The 18,290-nt window shown below is 31.9% G+C and overlaps 1 protein-coding gene and 1 long non-coding RNA gene across 4 annotated transcripts in view; one reads left to right on the plus strand and one right to left on the minus strand.

The window, feature by feature from the left end:
• LOC143232181 (uncharacterized) overlaps positions 1 to 18,290 on the plus strand; it is an 80,978-nt gene that overhangs the window by 58,589 nt on the left and 4,099 nt on the right. The gene's annotated exons all lie outside the window — the stretch shown is intronic.
• Positions 1 to 18,290, minus strand: part of LOC143232179 (carbonic anhydrase-related protein-like) — a 66,073-nt gene that overhangs the window by 11,515 nt on the left and 36,268 nt on the right. For all 3 annotated transcript variants that reach the window (XM_076467290.1, XM_076467291.1, XM_076467289.1), the window contains 3 exons: positions 18,147 to 18,242; positions 17,230 to 17,292; positions 12,640 to 12,691 (listed from right to left, as the gene is read on the minus strand). In XM_076467290.1, coding sequence (XP_076323405.1) covers positions 12,640 to 12,691; positions 17,230 to 17,292; positions 18,147 to 18,242 — 211 coding nt within the window. The remainder of the gene's footprint in view (positions 1 to 12,639; positions 12,692 to 17,229; positions 17,293 to 18,146; positions 18,243 to 18,290) is intronic.

Raw genomic sequence — 18,290 nt, forward strand, 5'->3', positions numbered from 1 at the left:
AAATTTATTGGACACGAATGCGTTTTGGCGAAAAATCTGATGTTTTCCTCCGTTTTCAAAGTGCACAACTTTTATTGTCATTTTGGTCTGACAATCAGTGCCTTAACACCTGTAACATCACATACTCTGAGCTTGTAACGTTATTACATATATTTCTCTTTAAAATAACAAAAATATCCCTTTTGCGTTTCTTGTTTTGAAGAGTATATATATATATATTTAAAAGCTTCTACGTTTTTGTTAAACTCAAAGCTGCACAAAGGCTTATCTTTGCTCTGCCCACCAGGGGTATCGAAACCCAATTTCTAGCGTTGTTTGTAAAAAACAAAGTGGTCATGGGCAATCTTTTAGGTTTTGGTATACCGTATCGTTTTCCTTTTTCAGTTACTTGTATTCTGAAATGCTTTTGTTTTTATGCGAAAAACAAAGACATTTATATGTGTATGTGGATAAAGTACTACGGTGGAGAGCTACTCTGAATATGTTCATGTTTTGATACACGTTTGATTATTAATGTGAAACACGAGTTGTAAATTATTCAGTTACTCTAGTTGTAAATTAAAAAAATAAGGATTATGAACGAACAACTCAAAGTTTTTTTTTTACTATGACAGTCATCCGGATAAAATAAAGTAAAAAAACAAAGCTAAATATCTTAAGGTAAATGTTGGGTTTATAAAAATTGTTAGTTTTAGTTTGTTTCTGTTTTCTGCTTTTCGATAATATTTCAGAGAAAGTTCTGAAATTGTAAATAATGGTATACGTTCAGCCTAGCGCTTTAAGGCGTGCGCTTCGTAATCTGAGGGTCGCGGGTTCACGCCCGAGTCGCGCCAAAACATGCTCGCCCTCCCAGCCGTGGGGGCGTTATAATGTTTCAGTCAATCCCACTATTCGTTGGTAAAAGAGTAGCCCAAGAGTTGGCGGTGGGTGTGATGACTAGCTGCCTTCTCTCTAGTCTTACACTGCTAAATTAGGGACGGCTAGCACAGATAGCCCTCGAGTTGCTTTGTGCGAAATTTCAAAACAAACAAACAAGTATACGTTCAAAAGATTACAACATTTTATTGATTTTGGAAACGTCTGTACCTGATCGCAATCGATTCTTAAACAATCTAAATTTCCTGAGTACCTTACATAAAACATTAAATTATCAATCTACTGAAACGAGTACTAAGTTTCCAAAGTAACACACTTCAAACGAAATAAAACATCGTGTAGTTTATAGCGGAAGTTTATTTGTTCTATTTTAGAATATTTTGCACAGAGCTACATAAACGTCTATTATTTACTAATAGCTGTTCTTAATTTTGAACTGGAAAAGTAAAGCAAAGGCAACTAGACAACAGCACCCACCATTAACTGTTGGACTACTCTTATGTGGCCGAACATTGAGATTAGACTATCATTCTTATAGCTCATCCACGGCCTCAAAGTGTTGGGAGCGGCAACAAAACGCGAATCATCAGTTCTAAGCCAAAAAATTAAAAACAGGTTACAGAAACAAGCCAAACAAACAGCGATACACCACGAACAACTAAGCTTTGCTTACCAAGAATTAATGTTTCCTTCTAAGGAAATTTAATTATATCTATCGTATATCTACAAACATTCATCATAAAATAGATTTTGACAAGATAGGAAAACTTAGCAATTATAACCGATCCCTTGAAATTCGGGCTTTTTAATATTATTAGTCACTTCTAGATATTCACTCTCCGTAAAAATTCTGTCAGATCAGAAAATTTAAATAATTAAATAAGCAATATAATTTTTTCACAAATTAAACCTTGGAGGAACTAATTATATTATCATAAATGGTTGATAAAATATATCTATTGACTATAATTATAAAACATACATATCCTTTGCTCTACACACTTGTAATTCTTATATATGCTTATTTTTAAAAATACATACTTTTCCCTCTAATTATTTTTATTTTATGATTTAAGGCTTTCCTTAAAAAGCTACACGAGGCATGTTTTTCACTGTTCCGTCCTTTTAAGAAAGGACCGGTATGACCAAGCGTTTGGGACACTGATTCACAATCCAAGGGTCGCTGGTTTGAATCTCCGTCACACCAAACAGACTCGCCCTTTCAGCAGTAAGGGTATTATAATGGTATGCACAATTCCACTATATTTTGGTAAAAGAGTAGTCCAAGAGATGGCGGTGGGTGGTGATAACTATTTGCCTTCGCTCTTCTCTTACACTTATAAATTAGGGACGACTGGCGCGGATATGTCTAGTGTAGCTTTTAAGAAAAGCCTTAAATCATTAAAGAGTGTGAATCTGGTTTAGTTAATTTTCAAAATACTTTTGATAAGGTGCCACACAAAAGATTACCTAAAACAACCACATCTACAGAAGTTGTGGAAAGATTATTTAATTGAATTATGATAAGGTTGTTGGATGGAAGACGGGAAAAAATCGTTATTAATGGAGTCCAGTCAAACTGGACCCCAATTATATGTGGTGTTACTCAGGAGGAAGGGGGTAGCTTGGACTTTTGTCTTTTCTTATTTACACGGCCCGAACTGGTTTGAAGATTAGAATACTCGACTCACAATCTACAGGTCGCGGGTTCGAATCGTACCACCGAACACACTCGCCCTTTCGTTCGTAGAAAGCGTTATAATGTGACAATCAAACCCACAATTTGTTGGTAAAAGATGATCCATGAGTTCGCTGTATAAGTCTTCGTCCAGTATGTTAGTGCAAATTTAGGGACAAATAACCGTCGAAATTTAAAAATAACCTTATTTACAACTATAATATTGATAGAAGTATAATTAATAAATTACTAAAATCTGCTTATAAACTAGCCCATCAATGGCACAGTAGTGTTTCTGCGGACGTACAACGGTAGAAACCAAGTTTCGATATCCCTTGTGGGCATAGCACAGATAGCTCATTGTGTAACTATGTGTTTGTTATTAACCTCAACAAACTAGCTTTAATGAGGATTTTGACGTATTACAAAATCACTGGACTTCATAAGTGAGTAAGATAAAGTCTTTGTAAATAGCCTTTAATTAAAGTAATTGCAAAGTAATGCGTTTGGTTTACCATAATTTGCTCAAGGGATTTCGCTTGCTAGCGTGACTGAAGAAACGGATCTTAGCATAGTGTTGGAATAATCACCAAAATCATCAGAAAAAGGTACTTTATTACTAGCAATAAAACTATAGAATTTTGTCTGCTTTTATAGATATACTGGTTATCTTTCTATACAATCGCTAGTTAGGCCTCACCTGCGTACATTTTTTGGTCTTCTTATCTAAGAAAGGATGTTGACTCGCTGGAAAAGTTCAGAGAAGAATTACTAAGGTGATTCTGGGAATATAAGCGCAATCTTATAGGGATGTCATAATGTCTCTTTACTTATTTTATCTTAAGAATACAAGGATAAGAGGTAATCTTAATGAAGCTTACAAGAGTATTTGGAAAATCGATAGGTTTAAAGCCTCCGAGTTCTTTAGGCTATATTCTGCAGGTAATAGAACGAGAGGTCACAAGTTTAACATTTCAAAAAAGACAGACTGGTTTCCAGTTACGATTATTTGTTTCTTTTCAGCAAGTTGATTGAGTTATTTAATAAGTTTTAGTCACCACTTAAAAGTTTAAGAGTGGATTCATTACCAGTAGTATTTTTATCATTCGATACATCACAAGTCTTGTTTATCGATCAACATTTACTGTGATAATTTAAAATAGAGTAATTTAATTTTTGAAATATTTTCTCTGTTTTATCCACGTAGCATACAATGTTCTATTTCATCACTAACACTTAAAGCTAAAGTACAATTCAGTAGTCTGAAATTAATTTAAACAGGACGATTTGCAGAGTATGACGTCAGAAATGAAAAGTAACGTCAGCAGTCATGAATCTGCATTAATTTTACTTAATTTGTTTGTGTTCAAAATTTTTTAAATTTGATTCTCTTCAGCCAGTTGTCATGTAAAAACTATTCTTATAAGGAAGAACAACAAACACGGCGAGCTACTACTTCCATAAAAGTTTGACTTTACAACTTGAGTGTATACACTTTGACAACAGTTTAAAAAGGCTTTATATGAAACTTATCACTAGCGTAGCCAGAGGTGGAAAGCCATACGGCCATACTCCCTCTCTTTCGTTTATATTTCTCTTTTTCACCATTTTGTTTCCTGTAATTTCTAATTTCGCTATATAAATGCTCATGTTGTATGTTCTTTAGCTTTAATTTACATCAAGTTCACTCAAAATTCCATACACGGTTTCCAAAATTCCAATTTTAGCTTAGTCCCGATTGGCTATAGCTCAGTGGCGTCAATAAAGTGGTATTCTTGATGACGAGAAGCCCACTTGAAATAAAATGTACCTCAGAACGACTGGTATGGGTATTAATACTTTTACTAATAAAGCAGAGAACAACGTTTCGACCTTCCAAGGTCATCATTTTTGTTAACCCGAAGATGACCAATATAGGTCAAAACGTTGTTCTCTGCTTTATTAGTGAAAGTGTTAATACCCATATCAGCCGTTCTGAGGTACACAATAAAGTGGCATATTATTAGCATGTTATAACACTCATCCACCCAATGCAAAAGAAATAATAAAGTTTAAATATTTAAAAAATATATACAGAAATTATATGTAAATATGAATGTTAAGACTTTCTCTACGTTTCAGATTCCTAGATACGTCAATGCTTGTTAGTAAAATGAAATATCTCAAAAGTTATATTATTTGTGACTGTAAATATCAGATACATTGCAAGAACTACAAGAGATGGCTTAAAAAATAAAACAATTCTGTTTTACAAGTAGAAGTGGTAAAATCAATACAACTAGCATGTATATATGTTTTAATTAAATAATTTTTTACGTTATTATTATTCATCATAAAACATATTTTAACAAGATAGGAAAAATTATAACCGATCCTTTGAAATTTGGGCTTTTTAATATTGTTAGTCACTTCTAAATATTCACTTACAGTAAAAATTCTGCCAGATCAGAAACTTTAAATAAAGTAAGCAACATAATTTTTTTCACAAATTAAACCTAGGAGGAACTAATTATATTATCATAAATGGTTGAAAAAATATCCTCTGCTCTACACACTTGTAATTCTTATATATGCTTATTTTTTAAAAATACATAATTTTATTTCCTAATTGTTTTAATTTATGATTTAAGTCTTTCTTAAAAAGTGGTGGTTAGTTGTGCATTTCGCGCAAACCTATGCGAGTGCTATCTGCACTAGCCATCCCTAATTTAGCAGTGTACGACTAAAAAAAGACAACTGGTCATTTCCACCCACCGTCGAGTCTTAGGCTACTCTTTTCCAACGAATGGTGGAATTATTCGTAGCATAATAACGCTCCTACGGCTCGAAGGGCAAGCATGTTTGGTCGGAGGGGAATTCAGGCCCTCGACCCTTAGATTACAAGCCAAGCGCCTAACCACCTTGCCATGCTGGCTGCAACGTAGTAAGGTAGACGTCAACTGAAAATACCAAATATACATTTCATTTATGCGCAGCAAAGAATAATGGAAAACCCAGAAAAATAACATGGGCAAAAATTTATTGTATTTTTATGCTTCCTGAGAGAAGCGTTTATTTCAATAACAAGTATTAATAGAACGTTGAGGAATACGTTTTATATGTTTCAAAAATGCTGCAAAGTATTTTTAACCTCAGCATGGGATCTAGCAGCCCGTATATCACCGTTGGTTTTCCTCATACATGAAATTATATTTATTGCATTCTATTATTTGATAGTTTTTGCAGAAGAGTTGCTAAAAATATTCAGACATTATATTAAGTGAAATATATAACAGAAACTGTAACCAGCAATTGGTTCTATCTATTTTGTGGCAAATTGTTCAACCAGTATTTCAAAGCTCATTAGAATTATTTTGTTGACGAAAGTTCAAAATTTACCGCTTCTTTTCAAAATATTTAAATCTGTTCACAAAAACACGAAGAGTAAAAGTCATTACAAACAGATTGAAGAAAGCCTTATTTTATCTAAAATAACATTGTTGATTCGTACAATTTTGTTCTATCAAATACTGTGTATTGGAAATTGATATTTTTATTGTATTATTACGCAAAACTGTATCTAAGCCATTCATTATGACTGCTGCTAACGTCACCTTGAACTTTTATAAAATTATAGCTTATAAACTTTGAATAAAGGAAGGTGTTTATATTTTTGTATACTGTGATCATATAAACACATGAATTTGAAATCTCATGCGAAAGATTTTGATCATACGCAATTTGTAAAGTGTGTTGGATTAGCTAATTTTATTTTTCTAACAGTTAGAGTATATAATCCGTATAACAAGTTTAGTGGCATTTTACATTGCTTTAGCTTGAATTCGTGAATTTGACGAAGTGGTACGATATTACTTTTTAGTTTGTTATGCCTAAAATTTATTGTTTGGGTTTCTTTTTCGCGCAAAGTTACATGAAGACTATCTGTGCTAGCTGACCCTAACTTAGCAGTGAAAGGCTAGAGGGAAGGCAACAAGTCATCACCACTCACCGCCAACTCTTGGACTACTCTTTCACCAACTAATAATGACTCTTTATAACACCTCCACGGCTGAATGTCGGACTTGTTTCGTGAGACGTAGATTCGAACCCAAAAAATTACTGTAAGTTTAGTACAGAAACACTTTGTTCATCTTCTTGTATTGTTGCACAAATACATAACGCAATATATTTTATAACCTTCGAGTTGTGAAAGCAAATAGGACCTAAAATGTTGCACGAGCTATGCTAAATAAAATACACGATGAAACTGATGGAATAGAAACATAAATAACAATGACTGAACAATCTGTTTAATTATATATAATAATCAAAATTTCATTTAATTGCGCTACCGGTATACTAATTAATTTTTTTAAAGAAAGTTTGAATGATTTCCGAAATTTTACTACACACTAGAAAATATCTGCACAAAATCACATTTTATCTCTTTACGTCTTTCTTGGATGATTATTATCAGTCTCTCTCTCATACACATTTTCACACTTTTACGTGTGTTGCATAACAAAATAAAATAGTACTAGCTAAACAATAGGCCAAATCAAGAGATTATAATTGTAAATAGTACATACAGGAAATACAATTTAAAGTACTTAAGATAAAATAGTAAAAATGAGTTATTTACGAGTTTGTCACAATACTTAAGATATCATAGAACGGAAAGAAAGATATTTTTTTAGTCCACAAAGTAATTAAGTTTTGTATCTATACGCTCTACCAGTTTCTTGGGTAAGCTAAATTTAATACATAAACACCTAGGATGGTTGAGACACAGCTGATGACAACAATGAATAATATAATTATTTGCATTTAATTATGCATGTCTTCTAACCAATATTTATGGCATTAGATTACATATGTTTTTACCTACTCCTTCTCACAGTTTTACAACGCTAAAATCTGAGGTTCGATTCCCGATGTAAGTAAAGCCTACATGGTGGTCTGGCGTGGTCAGGTGGTAATGGCGCCCTACTCACAATTTGAAGGTCCCAGGTACGAATCTCTGTCCGGGACACATGCTTGCTCTTTTAGTCATGGGAGCGTTATAACTTTACGGTCAATCCCACTATTCATTGGAAAAAGGGTAGCCCAAGAGTTGGCAGTAGTTGGTGATGACTAGCTGCCTTCCCTCCAGTCTTTCACTGATAAATTAGGGACGGCTACTGCAGATATCCTTCGTGTAGCTTTGCCCGAAATTTAAGCGACCTTGGTTTTACCAATAAGATATTCATTGCTGGATTTACAGTTGTAATAAACGAAAACGTCCACTTTTCTTTGTTTTCCCCAGTGCTGTTGCTTTGGCACTTTTACTCACACTGTTATGCAGTTATAGATAGATGGGTAAATCAATAACATTTATAAAATACCAAAGTTATAATAAATGATCAGTTCCCTTTCCAAATATCGGTACGTTAAGACTTCATCTCCCTTGTGAGTGAGAGCTAAGTTTTTATACTTACAATGTTCATTTCCGCGTTATGGAGGAAGTGTAGGTAGGTAGCCCATCTTGTGGCCTTGCGCTAAAACAACACCAATAGCTTTAAGACGTACACTTCAAGATAATTATAACACTGCAAACCTACAACTATCAACACAGAAAAACAATATTAAACAAGTTTACTTTGTGTAATCCTTGAGTAAAGATAAACAAACACGGTTGCGTGCTTCTTTTCAATAGAACTCGAGTAACGCACTTCCGTAATAAACTAGCTTTTCTCTTAAATTATTCTACCATACACTGGAGAAAAAATAACAGTTACAGAAGACAGTGTTATCCTTTCAGCTTAGAAGGATATCACTGCCAGGTGATCGTTTATAATTTGAATAATCGAACTCATTCATTAATAAGCGATTAATTTTCAATGACATTTAACTACAAACAACACGAGTGGGTGCTTGGTGTACGATAAATAATGACATACAGAGGCATTCAATTAGATATTACATATTTGTTTGACTATCTAAATTAAACTTCCGCCTGTTTACAATTTGAAATCTGAGCAATAAAGTATATTTAGCATGATGCCAAAAAGAATGAATTTTTCATTTTGGTTTCTTAAGGTTGATAAGATTCGCAAGGAAGTTAATTAGGTTCTCTCTCTTTTATAAACCAAGACTTGGCCTTATTCAGATATCTGTTTCATTTTTGTGAATGTGCTCAAATCCTCAGCTGCGATAAACTTTGCTCAAAATGAAAATAATATTAGATTGATTTCATAGAGTACCATATTTAACAAACAAAAAATAAAAACAAAATTCTCGCGGAATCAGTATCTTTTAACTTAGTGTTGTGTATTGGTATTCGATAAATTTACTGAAAAATGATGCCCTGTGTTTAGACTCGGCATGGCCAGGTGGTCTTATTCGACTCGTAATCTGAGGGTAACGGGTTCGAATCCCCGTCCCACCAAATATGCTTGTCCTCTCAGTCGTGTGGGCGTTATAATAAGACTGTCAATCCCACTATTCGTTGGTAAAAGAGTAGCCTAAGAGTTGGCGGTGGGTGGTGACGACTAGTTGTCTTCCTTCTAGTCTTACACTGCTAAATTAGGGGCAGCTAACGCAGATGGCCCTTGTGTAGCTTTACGCGAAATTAAAAAACAAATCATTTTTCTTTTGAGATATCATGATTTAAAACAGCACAAACAATCAATTTAATTTTTAGAGTAAAAAAACTAATTCTTTAAACTGATTTGACTACTACAATTCCATTTCTTTGTACAGCATCTACTAACCAAATGAATTTATTCGTTTTAGCAGATACACAAAATATTTGCAATTGTATACATATATAGAACTCTTCTGATTTGCTTAATTCTTAGGCATATTTTAGTTTCGAGATATTTCGTAAATATAGTAAATGATCGATTCTTTCTTAGTAAAATAATGGAGAAATTCAGAATACAACTGTTTATGAATGACAATGTTAAGTAGTAAAATACGATATAACCAATCATGAGGAATAACATTTGGTTCTCTCAACCAAATGTGTATTTTCAATTATACAGATAATCGACGGGTATTTTTTTAAGATCTAAGTAAGCATTGGCTAATTGAAAATTATTCTAACACGTATTTTTAGTTTTAAATAAATCTATAGAAATGTGTAGCCCCGAAATCAAACAAATACAAAATATGTTTTGTATGTAACGAAAATTAAATAAAGATAATTTAGTCATTTAACAACTGTCTTTAAAGATGTTTTTTTCAGGTTTCAAAACAGTTACGAGGTATTATTGTAGTATAATGGTGTGGATTTTATAAGCAATCAGTCATTTTTATCGCAATTATATTTATCATGAAAGTGGATTCCTTTCTCTTTCCCTGACTTTAGATATGTCGTGAATCATGTTGTTTTGTTCGTTGATCAAATTGTTTGCAGAGCTAGCATCTTGTTTTGAAAAGTCACAATGAAAATATGCTATTTCTGTCGTTAACTGTATGTTTTCTGCCTTTCGTAATCAATCTGTATTGCCACAGAAGATCGCGTCTTCCCCTAAGCATTTGCTCTAATAGGAACAGAAAACACGGGAAAAACAGTTCTCCAAATTAGGCCTAGAAACATCCCGTGTGGCGCCACCATGCAAACATATCAAAAACAACAATCAGCCACGTAGAGAGAGCAACACCTGACCGATTTTCCTAGCCCCTCTGGTTGCCTAGAAACCATCTCATTAGGAAAGATATGTATCAGTTAGGCGCCGAATACACACCGATGATTGGCTCGCGGCAATAGTTAACACTAACAGAACGAGGCAGACCGAATGTTATCAAGACCTAGAGGGTGTTTTCTAATGTCTGAGACCAGCCTCCAAATCAAAGCCTGCCTACTTTTCGTTAATACACAGGCGTAAAGGTATGCCGCAACTGGGCAACTACAAAACGTTAATTTAGCTACCTACTAAAATTATCTTCTAATTTATTTTCCTGGACATTTCAAGGAGCTTGATGTAAAACGATGACATTCGAAACTGAATAATAAGTAGCCAAAGCCGAACATTACACATTTCTTTTTTTTTAGAAAACAGTTTGTGAAGAACGTAAAAATGAACAGATACTATGTTTCAATGTTTGTTTCTTGAAGCATGCAAACTGTATCATCAAAAACTGGAAAATTGAATATCTTATGTATTTCGAATACAAGTATTGCTATTTTTGTTTATAACTAATATTTTTGTATTACCTTTAAATTACATATTATAAATGCTAAGAACGTTCACTTACTGATAGGTACAGGAACTGAAATACTTGTTTTGTAATTATAATACTTTCATTTTATAATTTATGTCATTATTAACAACTTGTTCCTTTGAGTGGTTTGTTTATAATCAAAGCTCACAAAATATAATCTAATGGAATTTATTGTACATTCCTAACATATAATGTTTCTGTATATGATCATTTGTGGACTTTATCAGAACAAAAAAAGAATATTTTGTCTCAGAATTTCTTTACAAATGTATATCTATACACTAATTTCGTAAACAACTGTCCTGCACGTGGTAATATGCTACAAACAGAATCACATGACTATGTTTTATATGTTCCTACATTTACCGATAGACTCGTCTAGCTTGAAAAGAATTTGCTGCAAGAAAGGAAAAATAAAACTAAAGGTTTGTTTAAGATAATTTATCTCCGAAAAACTAATTTCTTTATTTTACCCCATTCGCATTTTTTTGTTTTCCATAGACTTATATAAGACACACATACATCTAATATTAGTAATGAAAACGTGGAGAGTAGAAGGTTTTGTAAAATTTTGTTATATTAAAATATAATACTTCTTTTGATTAATTAATTTGATTTTAGTTAAAGAAAAGCAACACAATGGGTTATCTGTACTTGGTTTCTAGCATTGTAAGTCCGCACACATACCGCTATGCTATTGGTGTTATTACTTTCGAACACATAAATGTATAATTTATTCATAATAATACATTGAACTAGATCACATATAAAATATTACAGAACATTACGAAAGTTTTAGCATAACACTGGAAGAGAAGGAAATAACATTGTAAACAAAATATGTTCTTCATTGAAGATATTGATTTCAGAGAAAAACAGCGCAATTACAAATTAGTTGATGATGTGTTATTAAACTGAAAATCGGAAACGTTGTTTCCCTGACTATTCAGATCGCTAATTATTAATAAATCATAATAATCATATTAATTATTTTGATAATATTCCAATTTATTTTAAACCTGCACTGATGCAATTTTGATGCTATTATTTTTTTGATATATAGCGTATTTCAAATTGTTCTCTTATTATATGGAATAACAGTTGAATTTAGACATGCAGAAATTTAGAAGTTCGCTTTAAAGGCATCCCACTGAAGGTGAATGTTAAAAGTTTATGTCTTACGTAAAAGCTTATAATTAGATTTTTATATTCTCATATACTTTACACTTCCCATCAAAAGCTGACACTAAACCAAACTCCTGGGTTCCAAATATATATCTGTTTATTTTTATGAGTTATGTATTTCCTGTAATCTTACGTTGAAAGTGCTTAAGGTTTTTTGTAATAGTATTAAAAAATTGTCATGGATCAACGTGGATCTTTCTTATAGAAATAGTTACAACTGTGCAACTTGATAAACGTTTTTCTTTGAGTTACACAAAGATTAAGTCAAATACACAAATTAACACCTATATTATTTTTCTATTTTCTTACTTTCACTTGGTTTAATATTTATAGTTAATGCAGCATCTCTCACAGAAATAATTTACCTTCAACGCAATTAATAATTCCTGTGAGTTTTTTAAAAATATCCTTAAAAACCAAACGTTTTTCTAAAGGCAGTTTTCGGAGGTCTGCTTCTTACATTCAGAATGCTGCATGTGCTGATTATGTAAATTTTAAGTGCTTCTTTGAAAAGAATCTATGTGACAATCATTAGTCGAAGTATAGAAATTGCCATGATACGAGTGATTTCAACTCTTTTCTCTTGGCTGATACGTTACTCTGGTAGTAATATTAATTAGATTAAATAAACGTTTTTAATATTGCATATAATAATTATTTTGCAATCTTATAATTATTTTATTTTATACAATATACAAAATTATTCAACTCACGTGGTAAAAGGCAAGAAGGGTTGAAAGTTGCACTGATAACCTTGCTTTGGCCCTGTAGAGAAAAGTAAAATAGTCTGTTTAAGATGAAATGTAAATCGATTACTTACATATGGAAAAACATTAGCAGTAAGACATACAAATAAATACGCTTATTGGTGAATAAAAAGACAGGCATGCAAACAAATAGGACTTAGATAATAGACAATGATAAAAGGTTTAACATTATGAAATGTTTTTGACATCGATTATGCTTAAATAGAAGAAATTAAGTCGTAAACAGCATTTTGTGCGTTATTGATGCAGTTTTTGTAGTTGTTTTCTGATTGTTAAGGCACTTTTGTTTGTTGATTAAAATATATATGTTTGTATGCATATATATAGATATAGCATGATACTTTTTGGATGGTGGAATTATACTGCTAACCATTAAAGTGTATTGAATATTAATATAGTTTTCACATTTCGCAGTGTGTTTGTATATTCTTATTGTAAAAATAGATAGCGGTTAGGTAATTCTAAAACTTCATTGTATATATTATAGTGTATTCTAGTACTAAAATTACATCAGTATTTCGACTTATGATAAATGGACTTGAAGCTGGTATTGAAAACGGCTGCGAACAATAAAAGTGTAGTTGGATTCGAAACGTTGTGGGCCTCAGTGACAGTCTCGCCTCTTTACTGTTATATTCGTTTACAATTTGTAACGACAGGTTTGTCCTCAACACTGTTCGGGTGTCATTTATTATAGTAATTATTTTTGTCCAAAATTTTATCTTTTGTGATTTCTGGACAAAACACTTTTACTACTTTTTTAATCTAGGAATAGAGTTATTCTCACAAGATAATAATATATATAATAATATTCTGTCCACAAAAGAGAACTTATAAGATTCACTTGTAAAAAAGCACTTATAGCAAATAAAATATGGCAAATAGATGTTTATTTTTTATTTATCTAATATACCTTTATTTTCCTTTAGCGTTTCGATATGCATAATAGCGTGTTACTGCTTTACCGATAGTTAGAAGTATCGAAACACCACCTTACGAAAAAGTAATTGCATTAAGATTATTTGTTTCATTTGCAACCAGGTATAAAGTGTGTATCCACAGATCGTGTCCTGTATAAAACCTTAAAACAGCTTCACATAAATGTAGAATACTTTTTTTTAAATTTAAACCAAGGTTTTTTTTTTCACACTGCAGTTGATGTTTCGTACAAACAAATGAAATAATGAATATTATTTTCATAGAAAGTATTTTGAACTCATTTGAAGAAACGTTTGGACTTACCAAAATTTCCTAACAACAGCGTGGATAGAAGTTGCTCTCAATACAGTGTGTTTGTGTGTGTGTGTTTTCGTATAGCAAAGCCACAAAGGGCTATCTGCTTAGCCCACCGAGGGGAATCGAACCCCTGATTTTAGCCTTGTAAATCCGAAGACATACCGCTGTACTAGCTGGGGGCTGCTCTCAATACAACCGCTAGATGTTATTATTAATACATATTAATACAAAGTAACTCGGACTACACTGTCTGGACATTGGTTTTCCAGCTTACAAAATAATTTACTTTTTACTTGATGTTTTCTATTGTTTAAACAGTATGTTTCTTTTATAGTCAGCTGCTTTTTGTTAAATTCACACAATAGCAAGTATACCGTACTTAGAAATTATAAAACAAATTAATTTTCACTGAACAATAGAGAAAGAAATAAAGAAAAAAGGGAAAATATTGAATCATATCTTTTTTAAAATGTATTATTAATACGCTTTTAATGCAACTGACATGTTCTGTCTAAATTTTACTTTCTCTAACACGTGTTCTATAGCAAAAATTTCCGTCAAAGACCGGTAAATGAGATCGTGGACTGAATTCCTTCACTATTCTCAGCTTAAATGAAACTTCATTAATGTTGTGAAATTGATACTGAATGCCAGACTCAAACCGTTCATCAGATACATGTAAACTCAACCTAAGTTTATTTACTAAATATAATAGAAACCGGTTTTGTTCATCCAGCTACTCACAACGTTTGATACAAGACAGACTTTGATATACACGCATACTTGTGATTATAAAGTTTCTTTTAACGTAAGCCTTAGACACGCGGTCTCAGCTCAAGAAATTAAAACAAGTGTTTACTTAAAAAAAACCTAATGTAAATTGAACTGAAGGTTATATATGTGAAACATCCTGATGTAGATTAAACTAAAGTAAGATGTGTAAAACATCCTGATGTAAGTTAAACTAAGATAAGATGAGTAAAACATCTTGATGTAGATTGAACTAAGGTAAGATGAGTAAAACATTCTGATGTAGGTTGAACTAAGGAAAGATGAGTAAAACATCCTGATGTAGGTTGAACTAAGGTAAGTTGTGTAAAACATTCTGATGTAGGTTGAACTAAGGTAAGTTGTGTAAAACATTCTGATGTAGGTTGAACTAAGGTAAGATGAGTAAAACATTCTGATGTAGGTTGAACTAAGGAAAGTTGTGTAAAACATCCTGATGTAGGTTGAACTAAGGTAAGCTGTGTAAAACATCCTGATGTAGGTTGAACTAGAGAAAGCTGTGTAAACTTCCTAATATAGGTTAAACTAAAGTAATATGCGTAAAACATCTTGATGTAGATTAAACTAAGGTAAGATGAGTAAAACATCTTGATGTAGATTGAACAAAGGTAAGATGAGTAAAACATCTTGATGTAGGTTGAACTAAGGTAAGCTGTGTAAAGCATCCTGATGTAGGTTGAACTAGAGTAAGCTGTGTAAACTTCCTAATATAGGTCAAACTAAAGTAATATGCGTAAAACATCCTGATGTAGGTTAAACTAAGGTAATATGAGTAAAAATCCTACTCTAGATTGAACTAAGGTAAGATGTATATAACATTCTGCTATAGGTTGACTAAGTTAAGCTATGTAAAGAGGTTTTGAACTTATCTCAAAATATGAGAACAAACTTGATGAATATTTGTATATAAAACATGAAAGAGTATTAGCCATGTTAACTTTGTGAAATTCCATTTCAGGCGTAGAGCATATATTGAATGTAGGAACAACAAAAATCTTCAAATTACTGATGTATACTTTCAAGCTATTTTCTAATTTTTTATGTCTTTAAAACCAGAGAATTAATTTTTATCTATCTAAGTATCAAAAGTTGTCCTGCAACTTCAACTTTACAAATACTTAAACAAAGAGTTAAATCAAAACTCGTGTTTTGCTTGGTTTTGTTAAAGCTAATGATTTTATACAAAGCTAATAACGTTAAAAGAAAAATATTACACAATTATAACAATTTTTCAATCATTTAACAAACTACAGTTCTAACTACGCTTACCCTTTTTATTTTTCACGTGACAAAAACGTCGGGCATAAGCAAAACAAACTTCGTTCTATTCTAGGCATTATACACAATATATTATACACGAGTTACATTGTTAAGCATACAGCATGTCCAGGCATTGATATCACGCTGACATAATACCTGTGACACAGGTAATATTGCAAGTGCAAGTCGTGAACAAACTAGTGCTATAAAAAACAAAAAACGACGTATGTAAGGTAATCCTCATGTTAAGGGAAAACTGATTCATGTACACTGGGTAAACCTAGATAAGAGGTTGGAGTTGAGCTTCCAGCATTCACTGGTGCTATCACTAATGTGGTGCATGCAACTAAAAAGAAGAAAAAAGCATGTGCTTTAAGCATACAAAATTATTCAATTTCTAGGAAATGAGATAAAAACATGTCTAGTTTTCGTATCAGTGTTTATCTCTGTTATGTTCATTCACTACTTAATCGAATATTTCAATGAGATATGCACGTAACGAAAGGCTATGATGAAGTTAAAAAACATTTAAGAAAACAATATTCTAAAAGCCGTTAAAGTGTATTTTATCAAATTATGTATTGAAAACATTTTGAAATCAGAGTATGATATATTCAGTTATTTTGCGGCAGTTCTAGACATTTTAACCTCTTATGTTTCTATCACTTGTGCAATTACCATAGTTTTCTTCTCTAATGAGGATCTGAAAATATATTTAAAGTTGTACAAATTGCAAAGATATTTATTTCAACAATATTTCAGAACACCTAATCTCTGGAATTTCAAACGGAATTTGGTAAATATCTGACGGTAGATCTATAGGTTCCAAGTTCTGTACAATGTATAATGTCACGAGGGATCCTGACTAACCAATAAGCATAACGAGCCAATTGGTTTAGCTAAATTTCAATACTTTTCAGGCTAGGCGAGAAAAGTTTTGCATTTGGAGTAATGAAAAACAGAACAGATAAATTAAATTTAATTACCTTCTTGGAGGAGAAACATTTACAGTGTTTGCTTTAAATTTTTCCGGTTCAATTGGAAGCTGGCATTGTAGCTAATTTTCCATCTTTTAAATTAGTGGAAATATAACAAAGTTGTGTGTTAAAATTTAAATATTTGAGTAATCAATTTAGCAGAAATAAGTCAATTCCAACTGAAAGGCTGGAAAACATGTCTTAGTAAGTAACCTAGTAATGTATTATAATCTTACTAATAACAAAATAAAGTAACCTCAAGTTAAAAACTTACCTTATACTGTATTGCCCAAAAATTATCAATTAATTTTTCTAGTTCTTCGTGACTTCTTCCAACCTACAATAGCAAAACCGTAAGGATTTCTATACCGTCTTCAATTAACTAATCTTTCATTTTATTCTAATTTTGCTTACTATTTTACTTGTAATTTCTCTATGTGAACTGAACAGAACCATATCGTACTGTATTCAAGTTCGTAAATGTTCAATTGTGCCAAGTTACAATAATAAAGTATTAGATCCACACAAAACGGTTATCATACTTAGTAGAATGTACAGTAAATGTACATATAATCATATATATATACAAACAACACTCTCGATTTTTTTTTCTCTCTCTCTCTTCTTTATTAGTTTCTTCGACCGGTTTCATGGCTTCAAAAGTTAATCTTCAAGATATAATTTTACTAAGAAACTATAACAAAAACATTCAAACAAGTTTTTCTCAAATAAACACAAATAATCTAAATTAAATACATATATTTTCCAAATGTACAAACACATAATACACTCCATGTATAAATGAAATGTATTAACAATGCTCAGAAGTAAATAAAGTTTGTATAAACTTTAGTGAAAGGGACTGATATAAGATTTAATTAAAAAAAGGAAAGTACTCTCCTATCAAAGTAATAGTTACTTATGGTTGCTCTTTTTCTTTCGCTTTTTAAACATCTGTCACAATCAATGAATTTGGTTAATTTATTACTGTACTGATACTTCTTCTTACGCGATCATTTGTTATTATCATTATTCATGTGCTACTGAAAAGATATATAATCTAAACGATAAAACTCTTAGTGAAATTATCAATATCTTGTGTTTAGATCATTTTTCCATTTGCTTATTATTAGTATAAGTAATAAGGCATACCAACAGTCAAGTGCTTAGTACTTAGAAGTCTTACTTTACCTGAATAAAAATGGTTACAATAACTAGTCCATGTTCCCCTGTGGCTGCTTCATCAACACAATGGTAGTGTGTGCTATTCCAGTGGATCAGTTGAATCTGTAATATTTATTTCACCACGGTAAAAAACAAAAAAAAATATCGACT

This window comes from Tachypleus tridentatus, chromosome 11 (assembly GCF_004210375.1).
Source record: "Tachypleus tridentatus isolate NWPU-2018 chromosome 11, ASM421037v1, whole genome shotgun sequence".
NCBI classification, from domain to species: Eukaryota; Metazoa; Arthropoda; class Merostomata; order Xiphosura; family Limulidae; genus Tachypleus; species Tachypleus tridentatus.